Consider the following 27,738-nt stretch of genomic DNA (forward strand, 5'->3'; position numbering starts at 1 on the left):
AAAGTTCACTTCCTATGCACTTTTGCTGAAAAAAATTGCTTGAGCTTGTGCTCCAGGAAAACAAAAAAGGAAAGATATAATGTCGTGCTTTGATTCTTCAAGCATAGTTCCAGGAGCGGCATCTGGCAATGTGTTAGAAACACAAATTCTCAGGCCCGATCCCGGACCTATTAAATGAGAAACTCTGAGGATGGGGCCCAGTGATCTGTGTTTTCACAAGTTTGAGAATTAACTGGGGTTGTGGATGGTGCTTTCAAATCCCCTTCACCAGTCCCATGCAGCCATCACCCTGCAGCTATGAGTTGCTGCACAAAATGCTCCCCTGTCTCAAGGTGGGACAAACTACAGAGTCTCCATGGGACCAGGCTGAAGCTAGTCTCCAGCCAAGAGCACCTCCTTGCTTAGCTTTCTTCCCCCATTCTATCCTAGTGACAGGGATTAACTGGCGGAGTGGTCTCACTTTCACCAGAATCCTTGTCTCAGGCTCTGCTTCTGGGGAGCCTGACCTAAGACACATAATATCCAAGAAACAATAGAACTAAGCCAGACACATATTGAAAAGAAACCCCAGGGTGCTAACTGTTTGCCTAGAAGTATTTGATTTTAAGTAGAACAGGAAAACAGAAGGATCTGATAACAATGTCTTAAAAATGTCTTCAAGAGTGAAGTGGATTCAAGTCAACAGAAAGTACAATTAAGAAGCTAGAAGCTCTTAGTCATATGGCAAAGAAGGTACATGTTTCTTTTCTCAGAAAGGAATAAAAAAGGTGCCAAGAAGCTTCAGGAAAAATGCAAAACTGTACCAGAAAATAGTGATTCAAATATGAAGTAAACAAAAACATGGCATGATTATAAGCAATTGATGACATCTAAGGAAAGTGAAGCATTTGACCTTAACATATGAAATATTTTATTTTTTTGGCCTTAATTTATTTTACTTTTATTACGGAAAAATTAAACATATGCAGATGTAGAAAGAATAGCAAACTGAACCCCATGTACCCATCACAAATATCTAGTCAGTTTTCAAATTTCCCTAAATGTCTCACGTTTTTTTTCCTTTTTTACAGCTGGTTTGTTTGAATCAGGATCCAAACAAGGTCTATTGATTGTACCTAGAGCCAGCCCTGATGGTCTAGTGGTTAAGGTTCGGTGCTGTCACGGCTTTGGTGGCCCAGGTTCGCTTCCCAGTCATGGAAACACACCACCCGTCTGTCAGTTGCCATGCTGTGGTGGCAGCTCACATAGAAGAACTAGATGGACTTACAACTAGGATATACAACCATGCACTGGGGCTTTGGGGAGGAAAACAAAATGAAAAGAAATGAAATGAAATGAAATGAAATGAAATAAAATAAAATATAAAATAAAATAAAATATTGCATCTAGTTGCTATGTCTCCTAAATCTCTCCCAGGCCACAGGGGAATGCTCCGCTTGGACAGCACCGTTTAGGGACTTACAATGACATTTCCTTCTCTGCTGATCCAGTCACCCTCTAAAATCTGCAGGGATTGTTTTGCTCCTGCTTTAAGGCCAAATCCCTTGTCTTAATCACTATTGTCTCCTGAAATAACCACTGGGCAGTCTTTAAGTTCAGGCTGCTTCAAGCTCTCTCAAATCTTCAGTTTCTTTACAGTCAAAAGAATCTCCGATTTCTTTTGGTCTTACAGGACCTTTTCTTGGTGGTCCAGTCTATATAGAAATTTGGGGTCCCCTGTTCCGGCGTAAACACTGAGGCAGGTGTCCAATGTCTAGAAATCTTCTGGACTCTTCTGTTTACTAAAGGTCATTAAGATTGCCCCTGGTTACACATGCTATGGACACTTGAGAGCCAGATGGGATTAAAGATATGCAGACATGGCTCTGATTGATATGTGAACTTCTCAGAAAATCCAGAAAGTTTAGCTTAGGAGCCAAAAGGTGTTTGGAGCTACAGCCACAAAAGACACTCAGGAACTATCTGCAGCCGTGGATCCCGGGTTTTGTTATAAAGAGCCCTCCTGACCACGGAGATGTGGATGTGGCCTGGGCTGGGGCACACAGATTGCCATCATGGAATTTCTTGCCTCTGGCCCAACCCTGGGTCATAGGTTCTGGACTTGATTAGTCCTTCCCTCCTCTTTATCTGGTGGCTGGTTACAGGAAGGGCAGAGAGGACAGGCAGGGCTGGAACACAAGATGAAGGGAGCTTTGATCTCAGCTGCCCAAGACCTCACAGCTACCAAGTGGTCAGGCCAGAGTTTGAACCCAGGTCAGTCTGGCTCCATATTTTACCCCCTTCTCCTTCCTCCTCACTCCCATGGAAGCTGGGAGCCAAGGGAGAAGTCCTAAGGTGACCTGGGTATTCCCTGAGAGCCCCAAAGGGAATCAGAACAGCCAAGTTTCCTGCAGTTAAACAGTTGACTCAGACGAATATCAACAGACACTCCCAGAAACATGAAACCAAAAGTCAACCAACCAACCAACAGAAACGGTCCTTTTGACAGGTGAGGGAAAATCAAAGAATTATTCACGTCAACCTCTTCGGTGTTGCCTTAGAAGCCTGGGTGACATTTACCAGCTAATTTTTTTTTTTTTCAGTGGGGCGGGTGGATATCTTGAATATGCCAGACACTGAGTCCCTGCCCTCAAGGAAACTCCCTGGGTGCTCTCTCCCTGTGAATGACAAACCCCTGACGGCAGGACGACTTTCATCATGTTTCATCATCTATTCTCATTGCCAGCACAGGGCCAGGCGCAAAGTAAACGCTCCGTGAATGAATTTCCGTCTTGCAAATTAGCCCACTCTCTCTGCCCCCTGATAGTTCTTCAATTATTCAGTGATTTTGTAAATTATTAGAAAAGAGAAAACTGTAGCCAAGGAAGGGAATTTAGAGGTGAAATGACACGTGCTGTTTTGTAGACAAAATTTTTTAACTGCTTTCCTGGGTAAAGTAAGGGAAGCAGAGGGAGAGAATACTAGCCTTAGAACAGCCCCCCTTATCTGCTGAGGAAAAGGCTTTCGATTTCCGGAGGGGCTGTGGGGCCGGTGGGGACTATGCGCTGTGTTCAAGGATCTCTAGGGATCCAGAGCCCTGAAGTTGGGATGGTCATCAGGAGCACATCTTCAGGCTTCTAGGAATGGGTTCATTTATTCATTCATTCATTCAACGTGTACTTATTGAGCACCTACTGTGTCGCCTTGTTTGAAGCACTGGGGATACAGCAATGCATAAAAGTTTAAAAATTCCTGCCCTGTTATAGAACTTACATTCTAGTCAGGACAGCAGGGGAAAATCAACAAGTAAGATGAAATTATAAATGCATTTACCCCTTGACCCAGCAATCCCATTTCTGGGATGGCTAGACTTTCACCTAGGGCTTCATCTGCACAGTGAAAAATTATGTAGGCTCAAGTTATTGATTGAAGCACTATTTGTAACAGCAAACACACAACTTTGAACCTAACCACGTGAATGTATTATCCATTCAAATCAAAACAAAAAAAATTTTAATTTAGTCTAGGTTTTATTAGATGATGATAAATGTGAAATGAAGAAAAATAAAGTAAGGAAGGGGACTGGGTAATGCTGCAAGGGGGTGCTGCTATTTTAAATCGATTGTCAGGGAAACCCTAATGGAGAAGATAACATTTGAGGAAAGACCTGAAGGAGATGAGGATGTACTGGGGAAGTGTTCTAGGCAGGGGGAACAGCAGGTGCAAAGGCCCTGAGGTGGAAGCCCCTGGCAGTCCAGCTGGGTTGGAGCAGAGTGAGCCAGGGGCAGAGGGTACTACCCCAGGCGCTCTGAGTCTGAGGGGCTGCAGCTACGGGGGGCTCAGGGCCCTGGGAGACTCCCTTCTCATGCTGGCATCCCTAGTTCTTTCAAACATTTCCCCAAATGACTCCTGGTCCTCCCGTGGATCTTCTCTGCCCGTGACTGTTCCTCCTACAGTGTGATGCCCAGAACTGTACTGGCTAGTGTCTTCAGTGCCTTCCATCGCCGCCTCCAGCCCGCCCGCCTCTCAGCAGTGCTGCCAGCTGTCCACCGCCCCCTCCTGGGAACTCTCTTCCCCACTGGCCCTCCTGACGTCAACCCCTACCTACCTCTCTGACCATTTCCTGTAAGTGTCCTCACTGTCCCTAAACACTGAGGCTCCCAGGCTCTATCCTCATCCTATTCTCTCTCTCTTACCAGCTCTCGCCATCCCACCCTCCCCCAGGTCTTCTGCCACATTTCTCTCCCTAGCCCAGACCCCCAGTTCTTCTGCCTCCTGGCCCTGGCTCTGGGTATCTCAGGCACCTTGGACTCCACATAGGTCCAGGGCTGGACTCACCACCCGCTGATACCCCTCTGCCCCCACACTAGTCAGGCCGGTCCTCTGGATGCCCTCTCCTGGACAGTGTGGACCATGCTCACTGCCTGCACCTTCCACGCCTGCCCACCTGAGAGGTGTGGAACCAGCTCTGCCTGGTGGCTGACGCCTCCCCAGCACCTAGCACAGCACCTGGCACACAGTGAGAGCTCAATAAATAAACTTTATCAAATGACTGGACAGTCTCATCCACGGCCTCCAGCCTCTGAATCTTCTCCTCTCTCCCAGGGACCCCTGCCAGGCCCAGTGGGCCCACCACCCAGGGTCCCCACCTCCCCAAATCCTGAGTAGGAGAGGCCCCGTGAGCCTGCCCTCGAAGCTCTCCCAGACTCCAGGTGTGCTTCCCGGGGAGATTTGGACTTCCGGTTTTTTGGGCTATAGTTATCCCAAATAAATATAACATTGTGTAAGTTTAAGGTATTCACTGTGATGATCTGGTGTATGTATATACTGTAAAATGATTACCACAGTAAGAGTAGTTAACACGTCATCACCTCACATCGCTACCTTCTGTGTGTATGTGGTGAGAACTTTTAAGATCTATACTCTTAGCAACCTGCGAGTATACAATACAGTATTGTTAACTATAAGTCACCGTGCTGTACATGACATCCCCAGAGCTTATTTGCCTTATAACTGGAAGTTTGTGCCCTTTGATCACCTTCACCCATCTCCCCCCCTCCCCCCCGCCTTAGCCTTCTGCAACCACCAATCTACTCTCTGTTTCTACGAGTTCAGGAGTTTTTTTAAGATTCCACATATAAGATTCCACAGTATTGGTCTTTCTCTGTCTGACTTATTTCACTTTGCACACTGCCCTCAAAGTTCATCCATGTTGTGGTAAATGACAGAACTTCCTTCTTTTTTATGGCTGAATAATATTCCATTGTATATATATACACCCCATTTTCTTTATCCATTCATCTATCAATGGACACCTAGATTGCTTCCATGTCTTGGCTATTGTGAATAATGCTGCAATGAACATGGGGGTGCAGATATCTCTTTGAGATAGTGTTTTCATTTCCTTCAGATAAATACCCACAAGTAGGATTGCTGGATCATATGGTAGCTCTATTTTTAATTTTTTGAGGAACCTCCATACTGGTTTCCATAGTGGCTGCACCAATTTACATTCCCACCAACAGTGCACGAGGGTTCCCTTTCCTGCACATCCTCACCAACACTTGTTATTTCTTGTCTTTTTGGTGGTAGCCATTCTAACAGGTGTGAGGTGATAGCTCCTTATGGTTTTGATAAGTGACATTGAGCATCTTTTCATATATCTGTTGGCCATTTGTATATTATCTTTGGAAAAATGTTATGACTAAGATTAATTATCTTCAGGTGTGCATTTTTTATTATTAATGAATTAAAAATTTAATCGATATACATGCACATCATACAACATTCAAAAAGAGTAGCCAGCTAAAGGTCAGCCTCCTTCCTATGTCTGAAGCCCAGCTCTGCAGCCCCCTCTCAGAGACCACATGCAGAACTGTTTCTGGGATTTTCTTCCAGAGATATTCAATGCAGATATAAGCACTTACACATTTAGCCTATCTTTTTAGTTTTTACACAGTTCATAACATTTTCCACACTCTTCTGCGCTTTGCTTTTTTTTTTTAATCTTAGAAAGTAGTCCATCCTACTGTACATAGAGCCATGTCATTGTTGTTCAGGATTTCACTTTATCCCATCTGATGGATATATTACAATTGGTTTATACAGTTCCCTAGTGTTGGACATTTTGGTGGTTTCCAATCTTTTGCTACAATGACTATCTTGTGCACATATAATTTCTACATATGGGAATATATTTGTAGGTAATTACCTAGAAGTGGAAGTGCTGGGTCAAAGGGCAAGTGTATTTCAAGTGTTTTAGGCTGTAACCAAATTGCCTTCCTTATCAATTCATTGATTATCAGTTCATGATTGTAAAGAAATTATTTTTTAATTCAGGGAAAAACATAGCAGTCATTGTCTTTGATGATAAGAAGCCATGATTTATAAAACATCAACTGTGTGTCGGGGACTTTATACCTCCTGCCAACAGCTCTCATGAACCTTGGAGGTACAGTGAATAAGCCTTTGGGTGAAGGCCCCCACAAAGTAGGTGGCGGAGCCGGAAATCAAACCTCAGACTGTCGGGCTCCCCACCCTGGGCCCGGGCCTGGGCCTTGTCACCAGGCAGGAGGCTGACACCCTGGTATGAGGAAGTGGATTCCAGCATAACTCACAGTGATGTCACGTGACAGGTGACAGGCGGCCTGAACCGAGTGCCTGGGAACACAGGCCCAGGAGCACAGGATGGTCAGGGTGGGGCCAGGGCGTCTGAAAGGGCTTCACAAAGGTGAGAGCCTTTAAGGTGAGGCCTAAGGGTCAAAGGAATAGATTTGCTGGTGAAAAGCAGAAACGGGTGGCCTGGGCTCGGACTCTGGAGCCAGACGGTCTGGATTTGAATCTTACTTCTGCCACTTCCTAGCTGTGTGACCTGTCTCCTCCTCCATAAAATATGGAATCAAATCCATAAAGTTGTTGTGGAAATTAAATGAGTTAAAGCATGTTAATTAAAAAAACACCAGACGCTTTGCAAGCATCCAGTAAGCGTTAACCATTTATCAGCGAATAAGTAAATTGCTTTTAAAGGTATTTTAATCGGTAATCTTTTTCTTTATGTCATTTAAAAATTTTAGTTGGCATACTGGTCATGATGGGATCCATCTGGCTGAAGGTGACAGGAGGTAATGATGTTACAGCCCAATCCAGGGACCACAGACAAGGGTTTGATCAGATCATCAGGCCCATCTGGCAGCACAGCAGCTGAGACAGTTCTCAGCAGTTTATATATTTTCCCAAATAATAATTGTTTAAACACTTTGAAATGCAGTTGTGCGAATATAGATTTTTAAGGGTTAACATTTATTTTGTTCTTACTATGTGTCAAGTACTATTATAAGTATCTCATTTAATCCTCACAACAAGCCTATTGGATAAGTACTATCATTATCCTCATGTTACAGATGAGGAAACTGAGGGGCCACCCTGTGGCTTAGCGGTTAAGTGCACGCGCTCCGCTATTGGTGGCCGGGGGTTCAGATCCTGGGCACGCACAGACGCACCGCGTGTCCCGCCATGCTGAGGCGGCGTCCCACATACAGCAGCTAGAAGGATGTGCATCTATGACATACAACTATCTACTGGGGCTTTGGGGAAAAAAATAAATAAAATTAAAAAAAAAGAATTGAAACAACTGTTAATATCACAACATTTATAAAAAAAAAAAAAAAAAAAAAGAACAGATGAGGAAACTGAAGCGCTGAGAGAGCTTTAAGCCATTTGCCCACGGCCAGCATAGCTGGGATCCACGCCAGGCTTGGTTAAACCAGAGCCTGCTCTCACCTCCTGGAGGATCTGCCTCTCTCAGTGGGAAACTGGATCTAGAATCAAGCTGTTGTTGGCGTCTTCCCAATCACTGCGCTCTTCTGAAGTGGAGCTTTCTAAACTCCAGACCCTCCACAAGACTGAGCAGCCCAGACTGCAGTCTCGGAACAGAGGGCAACAGAGAGGACTGGGGAGCCACAAAAGGGTCCTAATCAGGGCCTGACAGGCTGAGTGCATTTTAGAAAGCAGTTCTGGTGTCGCTGAGGGGCCTGAGAGGTGAGGAGAGAGCAGCGTGCTGGGGGCCAGATCTGCATGAGGTGCTGTGGGTGGGGTGCTGTAGGTCCAGGCTGTAGGAGGGCCAGAGAGGTCCTTGGCCTGACCTTCTCCCTGGGACGCTACTGGAATCCTCGTAAGGGCCCTGTCCTGCAGGAGGTACTTACCCGACGGAAATTAAATGTCTACAATCACAAGTGCCTACTGAACCCGTGAAATGCGGCTAGTCCAAATTGAGACCGGCTGTACACAGAAAACACACGTCGGATTTCAAAGACTTAAAAAAAAAAAGTAAGATATCAATAATTTTAATATTAATTACATGTTGAAATGATAACATTTTGGGTATATGGAGGTAAATGAAAAATATTAAAATTAACGTCCCCTGTTCCTTTTCTTTTTTCTAAGTGGCTACTAGAAAACTGGAAAATACGTATCTGGCTCACATTGTATTTCTACTGGACAGCGCTGGTCCATAACCGTCCTCCAGACACCTGCCTCCCTTCGCCTTGGTGAGAAGCCGTGGGCTCGGTGGCGAGGGCTGGGCAGTCGGATGGGGTCCCCGCCAGGCTTCTTCACTTGGGTTCACTGGACAATAGGACCGCGTCCGGGTGTCCGTGACCGCTCCGGGTCCGCTGTGCTCTGCCGCCCTCTAGCGGCTCCTCTTCCGAGCTGTCCTGCTCTGCAGCGGCATCCCATCTTCGAGGTGGGACCGGGCCGGACTCGGATTCCTGAAAAACATCTCGTGGTCCCAAACCACTTATTTTGGTTTTAGTTAACTCAACGTCGCTTTACAGAAAGAATTTAGGAAGTATCCGGTCCCTAGTTACTATCTTCTCAACAGGTGTCAATACCATGAAGATGTCTCCGGAATCTCTTCTCCATCTGTGGCTTCTGGTTGGTGGAAAATTATCAGTAATGTCTGGAAAACGGCATTGCCTAACCCTTTCAATTCCTGGATGTTAATAAGTAATTTTAGGGGCGACCCCCGTGGCTTAGCGGTTAAGTGCGCATGCTCTGCTACTGGCAGCCCAGCCGGTTCGGATCCCCGGCGTGCACCGACACACTACTTGCCCAGCCATGCTGAGGGGGCGTCCCACATACAGCAACTAGAAGGATGTGCAACTATAACATACAACTATCTACTGGGGCTTTGGGAAGAAAAAGGAAAAAAGGAGGAAGATTGGCAATAGATGTTAGCTCAGGGCCGGTCTTCCTCAGCAAAAAAAAAAAAAAAGAGGATTGGCATGGATGTTAGCTCAGGGCTGATCTTCCTCACACAAAAAAAATAAGTAATTTTATTTAGAGGGCTAGATTTTGGGTCTTAGAAGGCAGTTTCCTTTTGTTGGTAAAACGGTTAATAGTATGGTAAATAGGTTAAACTGCATGGTGAGGATTATGGGGCAATAATGTATATGAAGTACTTAGCACAGTGCTCGTACATTATGAACTCTGAATATATGTAGCTGTTAGTATGTGCAGTTATTTATTGTTGACATAAGCAGCAATCTTTTTTTTTTTTTTTGGTGAGGAAGATTGGCTCCGAGCTAACATCTGTTGCCAATCTTCCTCTATTTTACATGTGGGACTCTGCCACAGCATGGCTCCTGAGTGGTGTGTAGGTCTGTGTGGGATTGGAACCCGAGAACCCTGGGCTGCTGAAGCGGAGCGCGTGAACTTGACCACTACACCACTGGGCCGGCCCCAGCAGCGATCTTTTAAGACTGTTGTGCCTCAAAGCCCTTGTGCGCCTGCATGCAGGACCCTGGTTCAGACCCTTGTTGATGAGTAAACAGAGAGTAAAGGCAAGAAACTAAATTTCAGCAGGTCACCGAGCTGGGAAAACACCCAGCCGGTTCAGGATCTTCCAGATCAGGAAAATCACCAGCTAAACCAAACCTGAGTTAACTCAGCCAAGCCAAGCAGGGAGAGTGGACAGGGAAGAGGTCATGCATCCACTCTGCAGGGAACTCCAGGTTTTCCAGGGTGTGTGAAGACATTCCCAGGGTTGTACAGAATGGAAATATAAGTTCAAGGAAAAGATGAAACAATACAAAATGTGCAACTGTTCAAGAAAAACTTGCTTTTGTATGTTTAAAGCGAATAATTGTGGGTATCAAATCACTGTGGTGTTTATATTCCAATGGATACATTTAAAAGAGTGACTAGCTGCTTTATTTTAAAGTGTTGATGTTATGATAATGCTGGAAATTATAATCTTTGCAAGTTTATTTAAACTTATGGTGAAAAGTTGTACCTATGTTAAAGTTCCACATAACGTAGAACGTACAAAGGAAAACCACATCCTTCAAATTCTTGTAGGGAGAATGTGAGCACAAAATTTTGAAGACCAGGCCCCAGGCCGTATACCCAGGAGTGGAATTTCTGGGTTTTGGGGACGCACAACCAACATTCCTCAAGGATGCCGAACTTTCCAAAGCAGCTGTGCTAATTTACGTCCCTCCAGCGGAGCCGAGTTCCATTGCTGGGAATCCTCCCCGACACTGGATGACTGGGTGGAGGTCTGCGACACTGACTAGGCAGACGTGTCCATTGTCTCTCTGGACAAGCGCAAACCTAAGCAGAGGTTACTTGGAGCCAGAACCCCAGGCCTTCTGAGCCTGTGGAGTCAGGGTCTGGAAAACTCCATTAGATGGTTCTAATGGCTTCTCTCTTCAGAAGCCAGAAGCACTCATCTCTAAGAAAGATCCCTCTCTGCTCGCAGGCAGCCCGTCATCCCCCAGGCCTGGCTCCTGCCCCTGGGCAGTGTTGGCTGCATGCCAGCCCTTGGCTCTTGCCCTCTCCCTTTGTCTCCGAGCTAACCAGCTGTCGGTTCACACGGCCTTGCTCTGGGCAGGAAGCTAGGCTGTTGGTAGCACTGGCTTGTGACCATCTTGTTCCTGTCCTCGGGTCACCTCTGTGGAGTCACAGTAAATTCGGTCCCTTATGCATGGGCTTCCCTAGTCAAATCCTGGGAGGCCGGCCTCCTGTCTCTTGTTTCTGTGGAGCACACCACCTCCTGGCTATGTACTGTCCCACATTCTCAGCCCCTTGAATGGGGCTCCCAAAGATGCCCACTTGCTAGCGGACCAGTGGGAGGGGTAAGAAGTGCCTGCTGGGGAGAGCAGCAGCCTCACCCCTTTCTGGGAAAGAGTGTGACCAAGGCCCTGTAGTTGCCGGTTGTGGCCGCCAGAGGGCGAAGTATGCAGAGCTTTGGGAGAGCCACTTAGGAAAGATGGAATCTCCGCGTTCTAAAATTAGACTGGACAGGCCCCCCCCCCCCCCCCCCCCGCCCCGCCCCCGACTCCGTGGCTTAGCGGTTAAGTGCGCGCACTCTGCTACTGGTGACCTGGGTTCAGATCCCAGGCATGCACCGGCACACTGCTTCTCCGGCCATGCTGAGGCGGCGTCCCACATACAACAACTAGAAGGATGTGCAACTATGACATACAACTATCTACTGGGGCTTTGGGGAAAAAAAAGGAAGAGGATTGGCAATAGATGCTAGCTCAGAGCTGGTCTTCCTCAGCAAAAAGAGGAGGATTAGCACGGATGTTAGCTCAGGGCTGATCTTCCTCACAAATAAATAAATAAATAAATAAATAAAATAAAATTAGACTGGACAAACTTACTGTGTTTGGCTCCAACTGTGTTCCCCATCCTCCAGCTGGGCTCGGGAACACCCCCTCAGGAAGGCTTCAGCTGGTCTTTCTTGCCTGCCTGCCCCCTCACACACTGCCCTCCCACTCCTAGCCCTCACTGGCCCTGGGCACTTCTTACCGCTGGTCCCACCTCTCCAGACCAGACGCTGATCCCACACCCCCGGGGGGAATCCTGATGGTTGGGACCTCCCTGGCCTTTTTCTCTCCCTTGGCCATGTCTTTCTGCGTCAGCAGTCTGATCTCTGGCCCAATTGTTTCCACATCTTTCCTTTAAGGAAGATTTCTCTGCTCTATATATTATAATAGTATGGTCCTTCTACCTGTATTCAAACAGTGCCTGGTGTATGTGGGAATGAAAAGTCCTGGTGTGTGTGGCCGTCTGCAAAGAGCAGAGGTGTGAGCCCATGTGTTAGTGGTGGGTGGTACTTGGCAAGGTGACTCACCCTAACCAAAAACATTGAAGATTAATGTAAACCTAAATGCCCAGTTGTTTATTTGGGCAAAGAGCAATGATAATCTGTCCCATTTAACAAACATTTTTCCACTGCTGGGCACAGTGCTGAGTGCTTTAAAGGTACCATTTAGGGGCTGGCTCAGTGGCCTAGTGGTTAAGGTCAGCACACTCCACTTCAGTGGCCCAGGTTTGGTTCCCCAGGCGTGGACCTACACTACTCCTCAGTGGCCATGCTGTGGTGGCAACCCACATACAAAATAGAGGAAGATAGGCAACAGATGTCAGCTCAGAGTGAATCTTCCTCGCAAAAAAAAAAAAAAGATACCATTTAATTCAACCATAGAAATACTAGGAGGTTAATGATCATTTCTCCACTTTCCAGATGAAGACTCTGAGACTCAGAAAGGTTAAGTGACTTGCCTGAGATCACAGAGCTTGTAAGTGGCAGCACTGGGATATGAAACAGACTGAGCTGGCTTCATTATTCCCCTACTGCCCCACCTCTGACTGAGCTATCCCCTCCCTCGGCACTCTCCTGGCATGGCACCAGCATCCTTCATGGCACCCATGCATTGTGGTGACCCCATTTGTGTGGCATTGCAGGTGTGTACCTATTCATCACAGTGTATCTCGCTGCCTAAAGAGAGATCTGGAAATGTGTCCCAAAATGTTTACACTGCTTAACCAGAACAGTGTTCTTTTTATTTGCTTCTTTATCCTTTTCAATATTTTTTAGGAATGTGATACTGAACGTCTTAATCTCAAGTTCATGAGCCCAATGTGCAGTAAACCAATCACTGAGACGTGGGCTTGGAGATGGAGAAAGTTTTATTTGAATTGGTCAAAACAAGAAGGCAGGAGGATAGGTTCTCTCAAATCCACCTTAACAAGAGCAGAAAGCAGGGGGTTTTATAGAGCTAAGGGGCTTGCAGGAGGAGTTTCAGAGAAACAGAGGGTTAATCTGTGTTTCTTTCACTCCCCATAAGCCCTTGGGCAATCTGACTTCTGGGGTCAACAGCAGCTGGGGGCTGGTTGTCTGGTGATCCTCGAAGACATTCTTTTTCCTCTGTAAAACAAGCTCATAAATCCTTGGGACCCTTGAGTCACTCCTTAGGTTAAATAAGAAAACAGCAAATTGACAAGATTAACTTCTTTTCATCTATGTCTGTGTTGGGAACAAAGCGGAAAAGTAATCTTATTGAATATTTACAGTAACACTCAGGTACCCGGCTTTGAATGTATTTTATTTTTTGAATCAGAAAACTATTTTCATAATGGGGGGAGGTCCTTCTTTTGCTCCCATTCATTCTGCCTGATGTGTCCATTGGTTTGGCAAATGGTTATGATGCTCATCACACATTTATTTATCTGTCTCCCCAGCCCCTGACCCCAGCTCTGAGCTCCTGCAGGGCAGGAGCTGAGTCGGATTCATGTCTGACTGGCACAGGCAGTGGATCCGAGCAATAATAACTAATGCTAATTGAGCACTTACTGTGTTCTACGTGCTTTACTATGTGCTAAGTACTCTGTCTGTATCGATCATTTAATCTCACAACCATCCCACGAGGTAGGTTTATTATTATCTTTATCTCATGTTACAGATGAGGAAACTTATGCAGAGATAACTCAACTGAGGTCACATAGCTGGTAAACAACCAGACCAGGGATGTGAACGCAGCCTGTGTGGCTCAAGTCTATGACTTTAAACACTATGCCACAGCGAATAGAGGGTTGGGAAAGTCTTGCTGAATGAGAAAAACGAGAGTTTCTCCAAAGTATCCCTCAGCCTGAAAGATGTTTTGGCTGGCACTAAGGCAGGGATTTAAACCCATACCCCAGCCCGCTGTGGACCCAGCGGTCACACAGGCAGTTTTCTCAGAAAAACCCGAACAAGGTTAAATAGTTGCTCTCACTGAGTTCACTTCTACTCATTCATGGACCACTTGGGCCTCAGTTTATAGAGAGAAAGGGCGTGTGTGTGTGGAAGAGGGGGTCTGTGTGGTCTCACGTTCCTCCAGGAACAATCCTGAATTCTGCCTGATCAGCCTCCTGCACCGTCTAGAGCTGATCTGGGCCAAGGTGGGGCCCCAGGAACTCAACTGAGCATCAAATTTAGCTCTGAGTTTCCTAGGGCCCCAGGCAAACAGGGGGACAAGATTGGCACGTGACACTCCACAGGCTTCCTTTTGTTCATGAAGCCTGTGACATTTACTAAGTGCCCACTCTCTGCCAATCACTGTGCCTAACCTCACGGACACAGAGAAATAAGACACCACTGATCTCCGTGGTTGAAAGGAAGACAGCAGCACTGTCCAACAGAAATATGGGGGCCACCACGTGTAATTCTAAATTTCCTAGTAGCCACATGAAAAAAAAAAGCAAAAGAAACAGGTGAACTTAAGTTTAATAGCATATTTTATTTTACTCAATATATCTAAAATGTTATTATTTCAATATGTAATCAATATAAAAAACAATTAATGAGATGTTCTTTTTTTTAATACTTTAAAATCTGGTGTGTATTTTACACTTAACAGCAACTTTTCACTCAGATTAGCCACATTTCAAGTGCTCAAGAGCCCCGGGAGGCCAGTGGCCACCATATGGGACAGTACAGGTTTATAGTCTGATTAAGAGAATAAACTTTCCTTTACCCTGAGCTTTCAGAAGAAAAGATTACAGGATTTGGTGTTGGAGGCTGGGACATTCACATGTTTCATGAATAGCCACGTGATCAAAAATCCATAGAGGATGTGGCTCTTGTATTTTTCCATTTTTATTTGTTTTTAATTTCACTAGTAATACGTGATTGTATTTTTATTATAAGAAAAGTCAAGCAATAAAATAAATTGCCCCTTAACCTCTCCCAATACTGCTCCGTTCCCAGAAGTATGCTTAGTTATCTATCAGTTGGGTCTAGATCCTTCTGTGCATTTAGATTCATATATATTTTATTTTATTGTACATAAATATTACACAATCTGTATTGTTCTGCAGTTTGGTGTTGTCAGGTAGCGCTATTTCTTGGAGCTCTTTTCATGTGTGTACACAGATCCACCTCAGTCTTTTTAATCACCTTGTCATATCCCATAACCAATTCCCTACTGGGGGAGCTTTTGGGCTGTTTTCAATTTATTTTTTCATTATTACTAACAGTACTTTAATGAGCATTCTTGCACCCACTTCCATTTGTATTTGTATAAGTGTTTTTCTGGAGTAGATAAAAAGGACTGTATTTGCTGGGCCAAAGGGGATCTACATCTTAAATTATGGTAGGTAGTGTCCAGTCGCCCTCCAAAAGGAAGCCCAATTCACACCCCTCCTACAGTATGAGGATGCTGGTTTTCTCACATCTTTCCATACACTAGATCTTATTTTTACTGTTAGTAGAGGTATGAGAAGTATGAGTCCAGGCTGGCCCAGTGGTGTTGTGGTTAAGTTCACGCACTCCACTCTGGCAGCCGAGGGTTCATGAGTTCGGATCCCAGGTGCAGACCTACACACCACTCATCAAGTATGCTGTGGCAGCGTCCCACATACAAAATAGAGGAAGACTGGCACAGATGTTAGCCCAGGGCCAATCTTCCTCAAGCAAAAAGAGGAATATTGGCAACAGATGTTAGCTCAAGGTGAATCTTCCTTACCAAAAAAAGAAAAAAAGAAGTGTGAGTGTTAGCAATGATCCAAAAGCAGTGAAAAAAAAATTATTAAAATATTTATTCTGCAGTATTCTATTCATATCCAAAGACTCAGTTCTGGGCCCAGAATGAGTCACTACTCAATTTTAATCAAATCAATGAGAACCTGATGACATCATCATGTCTTACTGGGGGCGTTATTATCTAAAGTAAGTGACAACCAAATATGGTCAATATTATCCTAGAACAATAATCCCTTGAGAGGTGCCCTGGTGGAGATGGATGGGCCCTCTCTCTGTGAATCCAGTTCCCTCCAGGACTGGCACAGACCCCTGGTTCTTTGGTTGAACACTAGATAAGTTGTTAGCTTATTCGGAGGTCTTGTAGAAAAAAACATAAATCTTTGAAAATCAGCCCAGCTAGATGCTCAGAGAAGGTCCTCGGGGAAGGCAAACCTAGACTGCCTGGGAAAGCAGAAGGCCCCTATGTCCTCCCTCCTCACTCTGAGCCCCAGGGCTCCTGGAGCAGGAAGACAGGCACACCCACCTTCCCTCACACTATTTAAATTTTCTCTTCTTTTAATAAATAAATAAAATCTTTAAAAAAAAAAAAAAAAGGGCTGGCCCCGTGGCTGAGGGTTAAGTGCGCGCTCAGCTGCTGGCGGCCCGGGTTCGGATCCTGGGCGCGCACTGACGCACCGCTTCTCCGGCCATGCTGAGGCAGTGTCCCACATACATCAACTAGAAGGATGTGCAGCTATGACATACAACTATCTACTGGGGCTTTGGGGGGAAAAAAATAAAAAATAAAATAAAATAAAAAATAAATAAATAAATAAATAAAATCTTTAAAATTTTCTCTTCTTTTTTTCCAAGCTCCTCCGGTTGGATCCAGGTAAGTTAAATGCTTTCTATGAGATTCCACTGTACTAGTCTTTTTTTTTTTTTTTTTTAAAGATTTTATTTATTCAGTTTTTTTCCCCCCAAAGCCCCAGCAGACAGTTGTATGTCATAGGTTCACATCCTTTTAGTTGCTGTACGTGGGACTCGGCCTCACGTTGGACGGAGAAGTGGTGCCTCGGGGCGCTCCCGGGATCCGAACCCAGGCCGCCAGCATCAGAGCGCGCGCACTTAACCGCTAAGCCACAGAGCCGGCCCTCCACTGTACTAGTCTTAAAGTGACTAAATCGTGGTCTACATTTTCCAAAACTGTGGTCTATATTCATTGAACCAGGGCAAATCACAACTCTGATTTTTAGGAATTCCAGGACAGGACCTGTGTGGCACTCACAGGGCCCAGGCATGGCCTGAGGGTGGCAACAAGGCCATATGTGTTCTCAGACACATGGCCCTCTCTTCACAGTTCCAGGGACACTTCCGTGGCACTGTGGGCTAAACAGATTAGACCTTGTTTACAGTTTGGATACCAAGGCAGAGATTAAGGCTCTCTCACAGGCCCTGCTCTTAATTAGAATTCAGTGTATTGTGACTACTCTTTTTACAGCATTATTTTAAGCCATATAATGTCGTCTTCTTATAATGGTCTTAGATAAAATGAAAGTATTATGATAAAGACAAAGGCTTGCTTCGTGGGCTTTCTCCTGGGACCAGAGGACAATATCCAGGCAGGCAGCCTCCTGGTGTCACTGGGAAAGGACAGCAGATGAGCTACCATGGAGCCTCCAGAGGTGGCATTTACCTCAGAGAACCTGCCATGGTCTGGTTCTCAGCTCTGAGTCTCCTGAACTTGGTTTTGTGAGCATCCCAGGTAAGACATGGCCTTTGCAAGCAAATTCATTTGAACCACGCTACCAAGAACTGATCTAAAACCAGAATCCATGCAGTGATTTGTTTATCAAACTTGTATTGACACTGGGCCTGAGCCAGGCCATGTTCTTGGCTCAGCATCTAATGAACAAAACAGGCTTGGTCTCGGCTCTTACGGACCTTACAGTCCAGTGGGAGAAACACATGAAGAGGCCATTCCAACCCAGTGAGATGAGTGTTGTGGTTATGGGAGCAACTAGGAGAGGCCCAACCCTGGAGGAAAAGACATATTTAACATGATGGTGGGGAAGGAAAGAGCCAGTAAAGGAAGACTACCATAGGAAAGGGAGGGCATGACCACTGGAGAAAGGTCTCAAGGGAACAGAACTAAACTTGCACCAGAACACATAGAGGAGGGTGACCATGGGCAAGAACAGGGAAGGAGAAAGGAAGGATGACCAAGGACACATACAATTATAGGGTAAATGAGGGGCAGTTCTTGCCTGTACAATCTACTTAGGGGGCAAGGGGTTAGGAGGGAGGTTGACTGCTGAGAGTGAGGGGGAGGCTCTGATTTGACAAAGATTACAATAAGCACCATAGGAGAGTGAGGGGCATATCTGAATGAGGAAGTATTCTGGCCCCAGCATGCAAGGCTGGGTGCTCTCTCACAGCACCCACATCCTGCGTGAGGGCATAGACAGGTCAAGTAGACAGACACATCAGGGTTGAGCTTTCAGCAGCCTGACACCACTGAATTAACAGTGATCTGGATGAGGAGGGGAGTGAAGAGCAGAGGGAGAGGACACACAGAGAAAGAGCTTGTTCCCAGGTTCCCCATCTCAGTGACAGTCATCACCAAATATCCACCACTGGAGTCAGAATCCGGAGCATCATTCTCAATTCCCCCTCAACCTCAATCTGTCATCGAGATACACTGAGTCCACAGCCTATCCATCTCTTTGGTTCATCCACTTCTTCCCTGGTCCCTCTGCTCAGCTCCCCCCAGAATTCTGTCCATGATTATAGGACAGATCTTTGCATCAGAGTTGTTTTAGTGCTAGGGAAAAGCTCAAATGGCTTCTAGGACCAGACCACAAATGGGTGAAGCTGCCAGGGACTGTGGCACATTGCAAAGCCCTTTTCCATTTACCAAGGAAGGAGAGCACAGCCACGAGGACATGTGGGCCTGGTATTTTGCTAGATCTTTATATATTTTTAAGAATAACCTAAAAGGGTTTTATAGAGAAATTTCCTGATTTTTAAACGCAAGCAAACTATTCAAATTTAAAATAAAATCATTGTTAGAGTGTTTAGTGAAGTGTACTGACATCTGCAACGTACTTTGAAATGCACCAAAAGATGCATTGGTGGGTGGGTGGAGGGATGGATAGATATGTAACGAAGCAAATAGCAAAAATGTTCATTGTAGCAGCTAGGTGATGTGTATATGGATGTGCACTGCACAACTCTTTCAACTTTTCTGTACACTTGAAAAGTTTCATAATAAAATATGGGGGTAAATTCTTTTAATTGAAAAAGAAGTGTGAGCCCATGAGCCACTGCTTTGTGACTTTTGTTACAAGTTGTAACCGACTTTATGAAAGTGGGGTGGGGTAAATGAGTTAATAATATAAAGGGCATAGAACAGTCTGTAGAATACTTAATAAACATTAGATATTATCACTTGGAACGAAGGAAATGGACACAGAATGGAGGAGCTGGGCGCCTAACTGAATTTCATTGAGGGCTTTTGGTGGATTTTCATTACAGTGTAGAGTGGAGGGACCAGGGTAAACGCTGTTGCTCTGTGAGCTTAATGCCTGTAATTCCCATCTCTGCACGTCACGTTCCTCATTTTTTTTTTTTGTGAGGAAGATCAGCCCTGAGCTAACATCCATGCTAATCCTCCTTTTTTTTTTCTTTTTTTTTGCTCAGGAAGACCAGCTCTGAGCTAACATCTATTGCCAATCCTCCTCCTTTTTTCCCCAAAGCCCCAGTAGATAGTTGTATGTTACAGTTGCACATCCTTCTAGTTGCTGTATGTGGGACACGGCCTCAGCATGTCCGGAGAAACTGTGTCGGTGGGCGCCCAGGGTTCCCAACCCAGGCCGCCAGTAGCAGAGCGCTGCCACTTAACCGCTAAGCCACCAGGCCGGCCCTCTTGCTCTTTTTTAAACCAATGAGAATTGGACTCTAAGCTCCCCTGCAGTTCTGAAGTTCTCACGATCTGCTCCCTTTCCTGTTTCTGCCTACAGGTGTCTCCACTTTTCTTCTTCCTTTAATGCTAAGGTAAAAACTACATTTCCCATGAGGGCTCACAGGCGTCGACGTCGCGCAGTTCTTTGTCGTAGCTCCGCGCCCTTTATACCCACTTCCGCCCGAGAGCCACTTCCTTTTCTTTCGGCGGCGCGCGGCGGCAAGATGGCGGTCCAGATTTCCAAGAAGAGGAAGGTGAGACGCTGGGGCCCGGGTCCGTGGGATTGCGGCCTCGCGCAGTTCAGAGGCTTCTCGAGGTGCCGCCGCAAGACCCGCAGCTCCGTGCCCGGCCGTGGGAAGCGGCTTGGGCCGTGTGGCGTCCCCGGGGGCCGCGGATGGTGGTGGATTGAGTGCGGGGCCTGAGCCGGGCGAGCGCAGTGTGGCGGGGAAGGGAAAGACAGATTTCCGCCGGTTCCGGGCGGAGAGCAGACATAAGCACCCGGCGCCGCTCCTGCTCCGGAGAAGGGGCTTGTGAGCATTTACTGGTCAACAAATAGAATTGGTAAAGGCGTTGTATTTGAGGGCACCGTTGTTTTGGGGAGGGAGGTAGCCGTGTACGTATTCTTGCCTTCTTACTAGTCGTGTCTGAGTGCGGCCGTCTGGCCCCAAAGACCGCAGTTGGAGAGGCTACCGACAGTTTCTTACTCCATCCGGGGTCCAAGGAAAAGGCGTGGGCGAGTGGAGGGAGGGGACCTGGTACGAACACTTTCTCAAGTTTAACTTTTCGCCTTTCCATGGGAGAGAAACGTGTAAAGTCCATTTGCTTTAGAAACAGGCAGTTTGCCATTTCGTGTGTACATACATCGATGTTAAGATGAAATCCACACGCTTTTGTGAGTTGGGATTTGCCAGCTCTGTAAGACACAGGTACCTTAAGGGAGGCGAGACAACGTGGCTGGGGTTCTTCTGATGGTCCAAGTTGTGTCCACAAGGGAGACTGCTTAACTTCAGTTACTGTCTGTCCTTTTCGCTAGTTTCAAGCGGAGTGTTCCTGCTGTGTGGAATGAATGAGTTGTAAATGTGCTTTTTCGGAGTAGTTTTCTGTGTAGCGTGTTTGCATATAAATGAGTCTTGAAAACCCTTCAATGAAGAGAAGATGACGAGTCTGACTGAAAGTGTCATCTTTGTCCTGGTGGCTCCTACTCCGTGCTGCGTTCTGTGGCACAGTGTTAAGGGTCCTGGGTCAGAGTAACTTCTGAGAGATGACATAGAGGCATTTGTCTGAGAAGGGTTGCTACATTCCTGTTGGAAGGAGGGTAATAGAATTGATGATGGATGATTTGTTGGAGGTGCTGAATTTTGATGAAATTGGCTGAAAGTCTAGGCAGGAGAAAGTGAGCCTGCACTCATGTCGTAATTTTGAATTTTGCTTTTTGGTTAGTTTGTCGCTGATGGCATCTTCAAAGCTGAACTGAACGAGTTTCTCACTCGGGAGCTGGCTGAAGATGGCTACTCTGGAGTTGAGGTCCGAGTGACACCAACCAGGACAGAAATCATCATCTTGGCCACCAGGTAAAAACTTGTTTTCCTGGCTATCACCTATAATTGTTGTATCTACTAAGATGGTTTATTCTGTAAACCTAAGGGGACAGCCAGTGAATTTGGCCTTAGCAAATGTAATTTTTTTCAAACTGCATTTTTTATCCAACTCTAGTTCTTGTCATTCAAAATTTATACTTGTTTGTCAGTTGAATGAGACTTTACTACCAAATATATACAAGATTTAAAGGTATGTCTGGGGGCCGGCCCGGTGGTGCAAGCAGTTAAGTGCACGCGCTCTGCTGCAGTGGCCCGGGGTCCACCGGTTCAGACCCCGGGCGCGCAGTGATACACTGCTTGGCAAGCCATGCTGTGGCGGCATCCCATATAAAGTGGAGAAAGATGGGCACGGATGTTAGCCCCGGGCCAGTCTTCCTCAGCAAAAAAAAAAAAGAGAGAGAGGAGTATTGGCAGATGTTAACACAGGGCTGATCTTCCTCACAAAAACAAAAAAAAAGTATGTCTGGAATTTTGTGAGAGCTATGAATTGTCCCTTTTTATTTTCTCCAGGACACAAAATGTTCTTGGTGAGAAGGGCCGGCGGATCCGGGAATTGACGGCTGTGGTTCAGAAGAGATTTGGCTTCCCTGAGGGCAGTGTAGAGGTGAGGGATCCTGGCTTGTGCCAGAGGTTACTGTGGACCTGGAAATGGCTCTTTAGGATGGTACTTCTAAAAACCCTTACCATCACCCTGAAGACTTTGTTTATTCATGATTAATGAGTATTACAAATGGATTGGTATTTTGTTGAAGTTCTCTTAATAAGCAGTGGGCTTAATTTTACAGGCCTGTTCTACTCATTTCTTGGTTAAGGGATTTTGCATTCAACTTGGGTATAGTAATGATATGTATAATGGATTGGCTGCCCCATCCGTCTTCTTGGTGTGGCCATAGGAAGAGGTAGGAGTGGAAGGGCAGTGAGGAGTGGTTCAGCCTCAGTCACAGTGTGTGCTAGGTGTGGATGCTAGAGGTGCTTTAGTACTTGAGGGATACTACAGTGATGTGTACAGTGGTGATGGTAACAGGTTTAAGGATGTGCCTTGTTTCCTTCTTAAAGCTTTATGCTGAAAAGGTGGCCACAAGAGGTCTCTGTGCCATTGCCCAGGCAGAGTCTCTGCGTTACAAACTCCTGGGAGGCCTTGCTGTGCGGAGGTAAGTGTCCTGAGACTTTTAATGGTTGTGCCCGTTTTTGTGGATCAGAATATGGTGTGTCTTACATCTTGCTAATTCAGCAAATGAACTCTTTGTACGTGGCAGGCTCTGCTAGTCTCTGAGGTTGGCAATCCATGTCCTTGCTGAACTGACAGTCTAGCAAGGAAGACGAGTGAAAAAACAAGTTTTTAAAGAGTGGTCAGTGCTGTAGTGGAGACCTGTTGTGGGTGCTTTGGGAGTAGAACCAAAATAGAGCTCTCTGGGTAGGGGAGGTTAGGCTTCCTCTTGGAGTCATTCAGATCCTCATGTTGACTCCTCTGGGGACTATAGAGAGATAAGACATAGTCCTGATGGGAGAGAGCTTAAAATCTAGTCACTTACCTCCGTAAGCTGTGTGTAGATAGTGAGTAGGATGGGCTGTAAAGGACGTGCGGTGGTTAGATTGGCCCTGGAGCTGTGCCTTCTGAAAAGATTTCAGCAGGCAGTTCTTGGTGCAGTTTGGCTATTTGTGAAGTAATTGGAATGCTTTGCCTGGGTGTTTGGAATTTAGTCAGTACTTAATGCAGAGCCCTGGGAGGTTTTTCAGCAGATTAAGGAAATGATAGCTGCGCTGTAGGCAGACTGACGTGGGGATGGGTGGTTGGCAAGGCTGTAGGCAAGGACGTGTGGAAAAGACTGCTCGCCTAGTTTGAATGCCAGCTACACAACTTTGAACAGTGGTTCTCAAAAGTTTGGTCCCTGGGCTAACATCACTGCCATCATCTGAGGACTTGTTAGAAATAAAAATTCTCAGTCTCCTCCCTAGACCCACTGAAACAGAGAGTGGGAGTGTAGCCCAGCACTCTGTCTAAACAGGCCCTCCAGGTGGGTTTTGTACACTGAGGTTTGACTTGAAAGTTCTGAGAGCTGAGCAACTTATTGAGCTTCTCTGACCCTTGGATCTCCTATCTCTGAATGGAGACATCATACCATCTCTTCTCTTCATGAGGGTTAAATGAGGTGATGTGAAAGGGCCTGGGGCATGGTGGTAGGTCTTACGCCTTTCCTTTCCCTGTTGAAAGTGGTGGCTAGCTTTCCAGTTAGTGTCTCGCAGAGTGTAAACTAATGAATGAGTTGGGGAGCATGATGTTTTAAGGCTTGCTGTCAATTTTATAGACCTAGAAATGTTTTTCTCCACCACTCTAGTCGAGGCAGCTAGGAGCCTAAATTGGTAGTTAGGGTTCCTAATGAACATGAGTGCTGGAGGTTGAAGAATATTTCAGTAATCTATGAAGGGGTCACTCAGCAACTGGAATGTTTCTAGGTTCTTACTGATTGCTTGCCTAATTCAGAAATCCTGAGTTTGCAAAGATGTACTGGACTGGAAGGGCCTGCTCCAGAATGGGGGAGAGGTCGTCACCTTGATAATCGTGAGTTCAGGAGCAGCATAGTTGTCAACTTTAGTTGCACATTAGAATTGCCTGGGCAGTATTTTTTAAATACCTTTGGCTGAACTTTACCATCTCCACCATTTAATTGGCCTGGCCTAGGGCCTAGGCTTCAGGGGGTTTTAATTTTAACTTTTTTTTTGTAATTTTATTTTTTTATTTTATTCATTTTTATAATTTTAACTTTCTTGATGTGATTCTGATGTGCAGCCAAGGTTGGAAAACACTTGGTTAGAAGGAACTCGTCATGCATTCCCTAAGGAATTAGCCTAAGGTTAGGTGTGATGGGAGGAAGAGAAAGGAACATTGAAGACAATCAGGGCAGATTAATAAGTCTTACTGTTTTGTTTTTTACCGTCGTGGGGGTGGGGTGGGGTTGAGCAGTCCTGTTGTTGATGATAACACAAGCGGATGTCTGTCTCTTGCTCTCCCAAAGGGCCTGCTATGGTGTGCTGCGGTTCATCATGGAGAGTGGAGCCAAAGGCTGCGAGGTCGTGGTGTCTGGGAAACTCCGAGGACAGAGGGCTAAATCCATGAAGTTTGTGGATGGCCTGATGATCCACAGTGGGGACCCTGTTAACTACTACGTTGACACCGCCGTGCGTCATGTGCTGCTCAGACAGGGTGAGCAGCCGGGAGTGCTTGGGGCAAAGGTCCTTAGCGGGTAGATGTGATTTCCATGCACGCCTCAGTGTTTGGGGAATTCACCCTGGGAGTAGTGGAGCATGTTTGTACTCCTTGGGTTGTTGATTAGCTGCATTGAACTGTAAGAAGTGAATTGGCTGAGATCAGTCAGATCTGAGAGTTGGTTTGTCCTTGTCTCAGCCACCGGTGTACCCTTCAGTGATGATACGATGACGAGTCAGAAAGGTCACGTCCTGCTCTTGGTCCTTGTCAGTGCCACGTTCTGTGGTGCTGTGCATGGGTTCCTTTTGCAAAAGTGTCCTGGTCATTGATTGATTAGAGGCATTTGTCTGAGAAGGGACCAGAGCCAGAGGTGCCTGAGTAGCTTACTGTTCTCTCCCCTGTGCTGTATTCTGTTGTGTAGTGGGAGCTGGTGAAACCACAGTTAGATCCTAACTATGGCATCCTCTAGGTGTGCTGGGCATCAAAGTGAAGATCATGCTGCCTTGGGACCCAAGTGGTAAGATTGGCCCTAAGAAGCCCCTGCCTGACCATGTGAGCATTGTGGAACCCAAAGATGAGATACTGCCCACCACCCCCATCTCAGAACAGAAAGGTGGGAAGCCAGAGCCGCCTGCCATGCCCCAGCCGGTACCCACAGCGTAACAGGTATGTCCATGGGGGCCTCTTGGGGCAGGATAGAACCCTATTCCTTTGTCTCCCTGTTAATACTTGTATCCTGTGCTGTGCTACGCACTTGGTGAATAAAAATTGGGTTACACTTGCTTCTCATGGGAAAACACAGGTTGGAGCCAGGGGCCCATTTAACCTGGGGTTCTGTTGGGAAAGGTGTTTGCCTTTGGTCTCTTGAAGAAGTTCCTACATTTACCACTATTTGAAATAGGAGTTTTCCTTTATTGTCCTCCTTTACTTGCTCAAAGATTTCAAGGCCCTCTTGCTAGTAGTTAGCTATCTCTTTCAGCAGCCCCCATAAAACAGTAACATGAAGCCTCTCCTATGCCCAGCAGCTGTTTTTCTGTTTCTAGGTGTTCTGTGTGCGTTTATTAATCTTCATGCAAACCCTGAGTGGGAGTGTTTCCCCATTTGGTAAATGAAAGAACCTGGTACTCAGATGAAATTTCTTTTCTTACTGTTGTGCTTTATTTGGTTTCAGGGTCTCCTTGGCAGCTGAATCTGGAGTCTGGATGTTGCTCTATAAAGACCTTTAATAAAATCTTTTTAAAAGATATGTGGCCTGACCAGACTCTATGTCCAGTATTCAGATTGAGGGTCATGTCGCCCCATGGGAGCGTTACTTGATTATCTTAGGGCTACCTGGCCCACGATGTTGCTGTGCTTTCCCTGGAATCCTCTCGGTTTCTTTTTTTTTTTTTTTTTTAATTTTATTTATTTATTTATTTTTCCCCCCAAAGCCCCAGTAGATAGTTGTATGTCATAGCTGCACATCCTTCTAGTTGCTGTATTTGGGACGCGGCCTCAGCATGGCCGGAGAAGCAGTGCGTCGGTGCGTGCCCGGGATCCGAACCCAGGCTGCCAGCAGCGGAGTGCGTGCACTTAACCGCTAAGCCACGGGGCCAGCCCCTCTTGGTTTCGACTGAACTTGTCAGGCAAGGGCCAGAACAGAAAGACCCAAGGAGAGCTAAGCAGGAAAATGTCCTGTGGGGGAGTAAATCTGGTGACCGTGAAGGCTGATTGCTAACAGGACCAGCACCTTGATTGACTCACCTGTGGTTCAGGGTTACAGGTTTAGAAGAGGTATATATCTAATGATTTCCTGTATTGCACACAGAATAACAATGGCTGTCATGTCTTGGGTCATACTGTGCTCTAGGTGTTGTGCTTTACATACATTCTCATTTAATCCTCAGCATCTATAACATATAAAGGGTATTTGTGCCATTGATGAGTCTGAGGCTCAGAAGTAAATTGGCCTAAGCATTGTAGAGCTGTGATTAGAATTCACATTTCTCTGTCCTGTTCTCAGCCATCATGCTCTAGAAAAGTATAAAGAATGTTTGTTTACAGTTTAATCTGTCATTTTGAAGTGTTTTCCAGTGATGTCTTTTTATAAGAAATTGGGTGCTCTTAGGTGAAACTAGTGAGGGACAGGCTGGCATGAAAATCCTACAAGACTAATTAGAGTGAATTAATGAATTATGTTGGGAGCACACTGACAAATGTATCTCATGTGTCCCTCCTCCCTTTTTAATAGAGCCTTTGATGATGTCTGTACAGTCATGCACCACATAACATTTCAGTCAGCGCCATACTGTGTATATGATGGTCCCAGAAGATTTGTACCATGTAGCCTAGGTGTGTAGTAGGCTTTACCATCTAGGTTTGTGTTAGTACGCTCTGTGATGATCACACTGACGAAATCACCCAGCATTTCTCAGAATGTATCCCTGTCATTAAGTGACATATGGCTGTACTGACTTTGTCTAGACGGTAACGTCTCACTGTTTTTGTCAGTGTTAATTTAACTGAGACCATGTCTTAGAGACAGTCTCTAGATTCTTCTCTAACCACTGGCATAGCTAATGTGTTATCCATGTAATGTGTTCCAGAGAGTGGATTTGTATATATTGTGGCTAAGAACTGGAGCCTGAATACAAAAATGGTTTTCGCTTCCCCTCACTCTGGGGTGACACATTTCCAGGAATGAGCCCTTTCTCAAGCTAATGAAAGTTTCCTGGGAAGGGCTAATAGGTAGGTGGTTTTGAGCAGACTGGCTAGTGTTGGGTCACCTCATAACTGCACATGGGTAAAGTGAGATTTAAATGCCTTTGAATAAATGATTGTGTGCCTACCCTCCATATCTAATACAATATAGGCAGCTATTGTGCTGTTGGCTACCCTGGGAGCTGGGTGCATTTATAAGGTTTTATTTATCCCTTGTGGGTAAAACTATTGGCATTTTGCAGTTTACTGAAAATGTTAGTGTTGGAACTGAGCTCAACTCCTTTATTCCTGGACTTGTGATGCAGTTAGTTGTGAGATTTGTAGTGAAACTAGTTCTAATTTGAGCATCCAGAGTACTGGGTGCTGGAAACAGGTTAAGACAGTCCTGGTCATCTCGAATCTTAGCATCTAGTACTGGCACAGCCAGTAACAGGTATTTGTATATTTGATTAAGTGATCTTTTAAATTTTCCTCATGAGTTTTCTACAAACCTCAATCCACT

At 45.8% G+C, this 27,738-nt stretch overlaps 1 protein-coding gene and 2 non-coding genes across 3 annotated transcripts; all 3 read left to right on the forward strand.

The window, feature by feature from the left end:
- The first annotated feature begins 19,834 nt into the window (after window positions 1-19,834).
- RPS3 (ribosomal protein S3) lies at window positions 19,835-25,782 on the forward strand. The gene is made up of 7 exons (XM_004434005.3): window positions 19,835-19,987; window positions 21,174-21,304; window positions 21,842-21,935; window positions 22,388-22,482; window positions 24,346-24,533; window positions 25,006-25,202; window positions 25,708-25,782. Exons 1-6 carry the CDS (start codon window positions 19,844-19,846, stop codon window positions 25,197-25,199), a joined length of 846 nt encoding a protein of 281 aa, XP_004434062.2. The 5' UTR covers window positions 19,835-19,843; the 3' UTR covers window positions 25,200-25,202; window positions 25,708-25,782.
- On the forward strand, window positions 20,873-21,022 carry LOC147916632 (small nucleolar RNA SNORD15). The gene has a single exon (XR_015552832.1). It is a non-coding gene; the product is annotated as a small nucleolar RNA SNORD15 (small nucleolar RNA).
- On the forward strand, window positions 24,748-24,892 carry LOC147916633 (small nucleolar RNA SNORD15). The gene has a single exon (XR_015552831.1). It is a non-coding gene; the product is annotated as a small nucleolar RNA SNORD15 (small nucleolar RNA).
- Window positions 25,783-27,738: the final 1,956 nt, after the last annotated feature.

This window comes from Ceratotherium simum, chromosome 7 (genome assembly GCF_057802395.1).
Source record: "Ceratotherium simum simum isolate JZ-2026a chromosome 7, ASM5780239v1, whole genome shotgun sequence".
Taxonomy (NCBI): domain Eukaryota; kingdom Metazoa; phylum Chordata; class Mammalia; order Perissodactyla; family Rhinocerotidae; genus Ceratotherium; species Ceratotherium simum.